General features: G+C 44.9%; 1 protein-coding gene across 3 annotated transcripts in view; it reads right to left on the reverse strand.

Moving 5' to 3' along the window:
* ppp1r9ba (protein phosphatase 1, regulatory subunit 9Ba) overlaps positions 1-10,000 on the reverse strand; it is a 56,782-nt gene that overhangs the window by 9,858 nt on the left and 36,924 nt on the right. For all 3 annotated transcript variants that reach the window (XM_048245726.1, XM_048245724.1, XM_048245725.1), the window contains exons 3-6: positions 6,113-6,245; positions 5,720-5,840; positions 3,848-3,952; positions 477-612 (exon numbers count right to left, since the gene is read on the reverse strand). In XM_048245726.1, the coding sequence (XP_048101683.1) occupies positions 477-612; positions 3,848-3,952; positions 5,720-5,840; positions 6,113-6,245 (495 nt within the window). The remainder of the gene's footprint in view (positions 1-476; positions 613-3,847; positions 3,953-5,719; positions 5,841-6,112; positions 6,246-10,000) is intronic.

Raw genomic sequence — 10,000 nt, forward strand, 5'->3', positions numbered from 1 at the left:
TAAATGCTAAAAAGTAATTGTAGTGTAGTGTAGGTGACGCCTTGAAATCCTGTTGACTTCTGCACATCATCATCATCATTTTCTGATGCTGAGTAATATTGAGTGATGCTATTTGGTGCTGAGTGATATTACTATGTCCTGTTTGGTGCTGAGTGATATTGGGTAATGTTAGGTGATGTTTGATATTGGGTGATGCTGTTTGGTGCGGTGTGATATTGGGAGATGCTGTTTGGTGCTGTGTGATATTGAGAGATGCTATTTGGTGCTGAGTGATATTGGGTGATGCTGTTTGGTGCTGTGTGATATTGAGAGATGCTGTTTGGTGCTGTGTGATATTGAGAGATGCTGTTTGGTGCTGTGTGATATTGGGAGATGCTGTTTGGTGCTGTGTGATATTGGGAGATGCTGTTTGGTGCTGTGTGATATTGGGTGATGCTGTTTGGTGCTGTGTGCCGTCCACTCCTGGTCTGCCTCACCTCCTCGTCGTGCTCCATGTACTGGTTGTAGCGCTGCTCCATCATCTCCCGCTGCCAGCGCTCCTGCTCCAGGGTCTGCTGGATCAGCTGGGCCACCTCACTCTGCTCGCCCGGCTTCTCACGGCCAATGATGAACCTGTACGCATAAACAATCAGCCAATCAGAGCCGCACGTGGACAAGCAATACGGTTACTTATTTTTAAAAGAATATTTTTGGGCCTTCATGCCTTTATTCAGATAGGACAGTGAAGAGTGACCGGAAGTGAGTGGGAGAGAGATGGGGTGAGAAACGACCACCGGTCAGATTTGATCCCGGGTCCCTGTAGGCATTTGGACCCGAATGCCTGCTTCCTGCCAACAAAATGGTTCAACTGGAAGGATCTAACCAATGCTAACTGGCAGAAGCTACCCCCCTAAAGTCTGCCTCTTTGAAGAACCATTCACAAAGCCTACATTGATATCACCTGATCGTCCCTAATGTGTCATCTTCTATGACTAATTTTCTAGAGGCACTCAGATCCCCACAATGGCTGAAGAGAGAAAAGAAATCTCTAGTCTCTGTCCATAGTTTTGAGATCAGGAATTCAGTAGGAAAATGACAGCTAAGGCACAAAGATATGTCTCAGTAGCCGAGCAAGGGCCATTCACATCAGGAACGATGACGATATGAAATGAGGACATTCAAAGGATTCTGATTGGCTGTCTTTTTATCGTTCTTAAAATGGCTCTGAAAGTGATTCCCAACAATATCGTTTTACATATCATTATCACTATAGTATGTGCCGTTGATGTTGTCATTTATATTTACTAGAGCAATACTTAACAGTTCTTTTAGCCATTATCGTTACAGTTATCGTTCCTGGTATGAACGGGCCTTAGTACTCACACTCCAAACACCACATATAGGTGCATTTAAATGTTATACATTAAACATGAATTGTAAAAGTGAGTGACCTTTCTCAAGGACGCAAGAGTGAGTGAAGCACTGCTTATGTGATTCTACCCAGAATTCCTCTGGTCACTGGTGGATAATTAGGCCAGTCTATCCTGACTTTTACATTAATAACCAGAGGATTTCTCACACAAATCAGGTCAATCTTCATATGTAATGCGCGACATTGAAGAGACGACATAATGGGACCACAGGCATATGTTCAGTAATATGTATTGTAGACTAAACCCCAGGAGTTCTTTTGGAATAGAAACTGTATCACAGTGTGGCAACACTATATTATCAGCAACTAAGAGGCTAAGCTAGAACTGAATTAAGAGAAAGACAAGGATGAATACATAATTTCTGTACCTATATTTAGTAAATGTTACGTCATAACAGAAACAACCCCCTACACATAATACAGCTGTCATTTAATAATCTGAACACCAAACACACACTTGTTCTGACCAGTCAGCAATCTGTCTCGGTTGAATGTCGAATGTACTAACCACTAAATTCATGTGTGTGTCTGTGTGTGTGTTTTTTTTGTGTAAAAGAAACCAACCTCAGTGGTTCCTCTTCCTTTTTCCCCTCTGGAAATGCTTGACCTTGGGCTACTTCAAGATATTTATATTCAAGAGCACTAACAAAAGGCATCCATACCAATATGAAAGCACCAGCTGGCATGAAATCAATGCCTGCCTTAACATTATTGTGTCCAGGAAAGGTTAATGTGCTTTTTGAATGACTCATACTCTTGAACTGCCATTCAAACACTAAACAACTGTGCGGTGTCATGTTAGATGAAGTAAAATGATAAGCATATCTCCTAACATCAATATTATCATTTTTATCAGTAGGGTGATATTTCTTCATTTTCCTTCAACTTGAACTTACTTATCTGTGATTCACCATTCACAGATTTGGCCCTTACCTCACCATTAGGCTACACTTCAATTTCAGTACCATTCACAGATTTGGCCCTTACCTCACCATTAGGCTACACTTCAATTTCAGTCTCCGTATTACATCTTTGAGAATTAAATCTACAACCCAGAGACAACACTGTTTACCACCACATGGTCAAATGCAAACAGCAAATGGCATTCTGCAGCAGTCTGGTCAAATCGTAATCATGCTATTTCAATAGCATCTGGTCCATTAGTCACTGCCTGAATGCTAATGCTAGGCTAAAACAACAAGTACAAGTACAAGTATAAAGCAACAATGCGGTGCAGCATTTCTCCTTCTCTCCCCATTGAGGCAATAGATTTCCCTTATCACACTATCTCTGTGAACTTCTCTATTACAGTAAAACTTCTCTTGTGTTCATTCACCTTCTTTTTTATCTCTTCCTGTCATTCAAAAACCTCTCCCGCTCCTCTCTTTTTAATCTCTCTCTCTCTCTCTCTCTGTCTATCTTCGAGCTTTGATTTATTCATGTGAGGCTCTATGCAGCTCTAACTGGTGTCATTGTGGGGGATCAACCACTCTGGCCAGCGATGCCTAAGGAAATCAAAGGCAAACGGGTGTGAAAAGGAGAGGAGAGAAGAGGAGAGGAGAAAAGGGTTATGAGAGGGGAGGAGAGAAGGGGAAGAGAGAGGAGAGATGGATGAAGGCAGAGGAGACACGGGAGAATAGGAACATTCAGGGGGAAAATGGAGAGGAAAGGAGAAGGGAGCTGACAGGTAAGTAAAAAGGAGAATTGAAAAGAATAGAAGAGAAGAGAAGAGACTATAAGATAAGAGAAAGGAGGATAATAAAATAGAAGAGAAGAGAAGAGAAGGAAGAGAACAGAAAGGAAAAGAATAAAATAGAAGAGAGAAGAGAATAGAAGAGAGGAAGTGAGAGGAGAGGCATGGCTACTGTGGGGTGGGAAGGACATGTAATGCTGATTCATGTGAGCGTCTCTGGATGCCGATATGAGTTGGGCTGTGCCTCCTATTTGAATATTTCCAAAGCAGATCTCAACGTCTCTGTGCTTTGGACCATGACTGCTGGCTCTGTGCTATTCCCTGTATTTGTTTGCATGTGCTCTCCCACGCACAGGCATTTTTCCAACCGTGTTTGCCAGTGCACGTTTCCTATCCGCAACCGAGGTACTTTTGGTATACTAAACAAAATCTATCTGTGCACCCATCCTACCTTTATCATGTTATCAAAACATACTGACTGATAACATAGGCCTTGTACAAGTTGCATGAACCACACCGCAACCCTCTGCAGTCAGTGAAGTTTGCTTATCTCAGACCTTGTGCGTCACTATCGGACGTGTTGTTACATGATCTTCCTCAGCTTGTGCCAGAGTGTCGCTCTCTGTGTGTGTGTGCATGTGTGTGTGTGCATGTGTGTGTGAGTGTGTGTGTGTGTGTGTGTGTGTGTGTGTGTGTGTGTGTGTGTGTGCGTGCGTGGATATGTGTGCCTGTTGCAGCCTTACTTGACACTGCCACTGGTGTTCCTCAGGACTGAGGCAGCGAAGCTCTGGGTGACACCCACCAGGCTGGTGCCGTCCACCTCCACTATGAGGTCATTCACCTGGATCCTGCATGGAACACACACAAACACACACACACACACACACACACACACACACACACACACCAGTTAGTCCTGTAGCAGACCAGATGCATTCATTCAAAGTGACTGGCACTACAGATAGACATGTATACAGTAGACCCTTTCAATGGCATAAACAAACATGTGCATTCCTAAGGCATTTCCGGTGGCACAGAAAACCACACTGAGCTAATGGTAACTTGGGGTTATAGTAACATGCATCACAAGCATCTGCGTTGGTTATAGTAACATGCATCACAAGCATCTGCGTTGGTTATAGTAACATGCATCACAAGCATCTGCGTTGGTTATAGTAACATGCATCACAAGCATCTGCGTTGGTTATAGTAACATGCATCTCAAGCATCTGCGTTGGTTATAGTAACATGCATCTCAAGCATCTGCGTTGGTTATAGTAACATGCATCACAAGCATCTGCGTTGGTTATAGTAACATGCATCTCAAGCATCTGCGTTGGTTATAGTAACATGCATCTCAAGCATCTGCGTTGGTTATAGTAACATGCATCACAAGCACCTGCGTTGGTTTGGAACGTTTCAACCAGTACCCCTCGAGGAACAGATTGAAAGGGTCCATATAACTGTTTGCGATCTAAGAAACACCCGAGGCCATCTCTCTATGGAATGGACTCTGGTGTCAGCATTCTGTGAAGCAGCTGTGAAGAGCACTGTGTACAGTATATCTAATACATACTGTGACTTGCCATACTTTTACACCAAAAAAGGTTGATGCAGTTCAAATGCATCTACAACTATTATACTTGCTAGAGTAACTGGGAATGTGCCACTGAAATGCCTACACCACAGAGGAAGATGATAACGGCAGTCAGCAACATCATATTGCATAAATACTTTCATCCCATAAAACCGTTTGGCTTTGAGAGTCTGTTAACTGGAGTGTCCCTGTTGCAAATGACATGAATGATTGCAACCCATCATACCCCCCCCCACACACACACACACACACACTCCTCAATAGTTTATGCCAAGTGCCAGGGGAGATTTGCAATCAGTTAATGGAGCATACAGTTGAACTCAGAAAATATGCTCAAATGACACAGGAACCATAAGCTACTGTAGAGAAGAGTTGTGGCGCAGTCATGATGGTTTATAGCACCACCTCCACATTATTCAACACAAGGTAGCTGGCCTTTGCCGACCTTCTCCTGACCTAAAAATAAAATCACCAAATCTCTTTGGCAGACTAAAGTAAATGCTATATGTATTTCCTAATTCCTCTCAGTAATTGCTGTGTGTCTGGGAGCAGTACAGGGATAGAGGACCCCTGTCTAAATCCTATCCAATCCCCTCTGATCCCTTTCCTTTTCTCCAGATGAAGCCCCATCCACCCCCAGACCCCGAGGCAGCTAGGGGATCACACTGGTAGTGTCACCGTGGCACACCAGAGGGGGCACAATGCTGCGCTCGTACAGTGAGGTCTTCTGCAGTGTGAGCGACTGCCAGCAGCCAGCGGTCGTTGTTCTTGATGATGGATGATGTCTTACCCGATCTTAGAAGCGCGCTTGATTGGACTGATTGCCTGAAATGTCACTTTGACACATTAAAATTGACATTGACGAGTCTCGCGTTGATGTCATTCCAAGTTCAATTTGAATCTGTTTTTTTCGCTGAGGGGGTCACTAACAGTAGGCAACTGAACCATGTCATGTAACACCAAATATGCCACTGTGTGCAACAGTGGTCAATGCAATGGCCACATAAACCGTGCCCACCTGCCGTCTCGGTGAGCAGCGCCACCGTCTGTGACGGTCTTGACGAAGATGCCCAGCTTCTCCAGGCCCATGTCAGCGCCCGCACCCATGCCAATGATGCTAATGCCCAGGCCGTCGCCATCTGAAGGGAGCAGTGGCACAATACAGAAAACAGAGTGTGGGGATATGGCACATTAGATCGTATGAAAATCTATAGAATGAGTATCTATACATCACGTGCAAAAAGTAAGCATGTCGTTATCACATAATGACCAGTCACACACTTTTGCATTAAGTATGCTCATACGGTAAATATGCAAAATTCAGTTGCACACAGGTTTTCATGCTGCAAATCTATTGATATATTGTAGCATTGCATGTTGGGTGGAGTGGGGTGGGGGGTGCAGGATGTACCTTTCTCCAGCTCCACGGGGAACAGGTCCAGCCTCTCCACACGTTTCTCCAACTCATACTCCGCCGACGCTGCCATGGGGTCCACGTCATCGTTACGCCTGTCGTAGTCCTCATTGGAATATGTGGTAAACACCTGCAGAGGGTTAAAGGTCAGAGGTCATGAGGTCAGATGAGGGCCAGAAATAACTGTGGTATACTGCACTGAGTGTAGTCAGGGTTTCCAAACGTAGATGTATTGCTGCAGAGAGAAATTCACGAATTGCTCCCAGACTTCATTGTGGTGCTGAGGGGTGCTCTAGTGTCGCATTGTTGAGTCACTGCTTTCCTAGACACTGAGACAAATACATTTCCAGGACTGAGCACTGCAGTGGACTCCAGGATGAGCTGCAGGCAAATGCGGTATCTCCTTCAATGGGCTTCACATTTACTTATATTCTGGCATTAGTTTCATGTGTGGCAACATCAGATAACTATAGGTGCCCTGAACATTAGTGCATGATACTCCCCTGGAGTCTACTTCTGGCAACACACACACACACACACACACACACACACACACACACACACACACACACACACACACACACACACACACAGACACAGACACACACACACACAAAGCCCCCTGGCACAATGTGTATCTTATTCATGCTGGGTGGAAGGAGACAGAGAAGCTTCCGGATGCAGACGGGTCAATTACACCGAGCGGGCATCATGTCCGGCAGGGATAATGGCCGACATCCACAGACTTCCCTCAGACGTGTCTCGACCACTGCGGGTCGCACCGCCCGGAGTAATAATGTCCATCTACTCACTCCTCTTCCGTCCAGATCCAATCTCAGCAATCTCAGCAAGTGTGTGTTTGTACAGTATGTGTGTGTGTGTGTGTGTGGATGTGTGTGTATGCGTGTGTGTGTGTGTGTGTGTGGATGTGTGTGTGTGTGTGTGTGTGTGTGTGTATGTGTGTGTGTGTGTGTGTGTGTGTGTGCGTGAGGGAGCTACAGTCTGAGTGGCGTGTGTGTCGGCATGTGTGTGTGTGTGTGTGCGTGTGTCTGCATGTGTGTGTGTGTGTGTGTGTGTGCGTGTGAGGGAGCTACAGTCTGAGTGGCGTGTGTGTCGGCATGTGTGTGTGTGTGTGTGTGTGTGTGTGTGTGTGTGTGTGTGTGTGTGTGTGTGTGTGAGGGGGCTCACTGGCACTGGCAGCCTGCACACTGTCTCCATCACCCTTTGGAAGGTGCTTGAGTGCTGGGTGAGACTGGATCTGGGTTTAATACGCCTGACGGAGTATTCATTTTTTATAACCCTCTTATGTGCTCTTCCTTTTGGACGGTTTCTCCCCTTCAAAGCGCTCACAGGCATACACACAGTCAGACAGACACACATACATACTACACATACATACTAGAATCATTCACTTGGATCCAAACTTACTCCAGGTCTATTCCAAGGAAATGGTGCAGGGACAAAACTGATAGTATTGCCTCAGAGTGAGTGGCATACCTAATGGATCGGCCCTATGGATTAGCTTTGCTCCATGGATTTACATGTATACACTTGCTACTGGGTTGCTCTGTGCATAAAAAATGCACACACACACACACCCACGCACGCACGCACGCACGCACACAAACACACACACACACACACACACACACACACACACACACACACACACACACACACACACACACACACACACACACACACACACACACACACACACAGTAAGAGGCAGTGAGAGATAAGAAGAGGGAGAATGAGAAGAGTAGGGGTGGGGGCGTAAGTGAGATTTAATTAACAGCTGGACACAAGGGACTTGAGTTCATCTGCTGGCCAATGTGAGGGAAATCCTGCCCATGGAAGGACAAGGGAGAGAGGGAAAGAGAGAGAGAGAAAGAGAGAGAGAGAAAGAGAGGGGAGGGGAGAGGGAGAGGCTCTCTGTGAAAAGCCATTGCTCTGGTGTGCTCTTAGTCTGTCCTCATCGGAGGATGGCACCCAGATCTCAGCCAACATCGGGCCAGATCTGTCCCTAATATGTACATACCCACGCTAGAGAGAGCTAGGGGCTGTGGCACTGTATGTGTCTCACTTAGGGCAACATCAGTGATCAGTCTGAGAGAGCCTTAGTTGTCACTGAGCTCTGCTGAACTGCTGAACTGCTGAACTGTGTGAACTGCGCGCTGGAGTCATTTACGTGGGGCTGGTTGGTTGTTGGTTGGTTTCTTTTGCCTGCTTTTGTCTGCTCCCTCTTTGTATGTTTAATCTGTTTGCACCACACAACCAAGACAAATGACTTGTATGTGGAAAGCTACTAAGCTTCTATACCCATTTTCGACTCTAATTCTGATATTAAAGACATTATCTACACATGAGAAATTCATTATTTAAAACGGTGAAAAGATGTTACATATACATTGTGCTCATAGTGAGCACTTCTGGGTTATCTAGGGAAATGTTTTGCAGGACATGTTTAGCCTTTTCAGATATTGTGAATAAACCAGAGGAAGTAGAGGTACAAAAGAACAGTCCATTAAATGCATCTACTGTCCTCCACTAATCTAGGAGTTAGGGTTATTTTAATTCAAGGTAAATTCCTATTTAAGTCAGGAAATAAAGCAGGCTTCTGAGAAATACTCAGTGATAAGAGGAAGAACGTCTGGGGTATTTCCAAGTGTTTATGTTGAATTTTGAAGTACTTCCTCAGCTGACTGTAAAACATTGTGAAATAGAATGTGATGTGCTGTTGATAATCATGTCAGTTCAGATGTCGTAGCCCGATAGAAACATCTTCACCATACTATGTATTGCTGTAATGACTAAAGCCGATATTATAATAAAGGGTCTATTTATTAAAAGATAGGAAAGTGCATTTGACTGCGTAACAGTTTGACCATTAGCAAGGCTGTAGGTTGGCTTACAGTGCTGAGATACAGTATTGTAGAGAGAGAGAGAGAGGGAGAGTGAGAGAGAGGGGAAGAGAGAGGGGAAGAGAGAGGGAGAGAGAGAGTGAGAGAGAGAGTACAAGGACACTCGTGGGAGAGCCCCTTCACTCTCATGCTTTAAAGCTGTGCACATCAACATTCACTACCTGCCAACACAGCTCTCTCTCTCTCTGAAGGGGTGGGGTGGCGGTGGGCGACAGGGATATACGCACACACACGCGCACATATGCACACACACACACACACACACACACACTGTATCTGGCACCTACAACACACACAGACAGACACAAATACACACACACACACACACACACACACACACACACACACACACACACACACACACACACACACACACACACACATCCCAGCTATTTGGTGAAGTGTTGGAGTATGAATAGCATAAAATAACTGTGATCCCTGTTTGTATTCCCCATTTCCTATATCTATCATTCTCTCTCTTTCTCATTTTTCTTTTAACAATGTGATAGATCTACCAAAAGGCATCAATATTTAATCACACAGCACTGGCGATATCCCACGTGATCATTCTGCTTAAAAATAGATAAATAAAAAATAAAGGAGAGCAGCACACAGGCCAAACCATGTTTAATTTGAGCTTTTCTCTATCTTCTCTCTCTATCTCCACCTTTCTTTTCTCATTTCTCTCTTTGCATCAGTCCATCATTCCTCTGTACTGCTCTCCTAGGTGACTGAATGTTCTAACATTCATTTCCTGTGTCTGCCACATTCTCTTCTTTCACCCAATCTCTCTCTCTTCCCTATTTCCTATTTGTCTTTCACTCTGTAATTCTTTCTTTTTGCGTCTCTCCCTTCCTCTCTTTCTCTCTTCTGAGGCGTTTTCTCCCCACCTCTCTCTTTGCTGGAACAGCAGGCAACGGCTTCTCTTCTCCATGTGAATGCTGCTGCCCTGATCACGTGC

This window comes from Alosa alosa, chromosome 6, assembly GCF_017589495.1.
Source record: "Alosa alosa isolate M-15738 ecotype Scorff River chromosome 6, AALO_Geno_1.1, whole genome shotgun sequence".
Lineage (NCBI taxonomy): Eukaryota > Metazoa > Chordata > Actinopteri > Clupeiformes > Clupeidae > Alosa > Alosa alosa.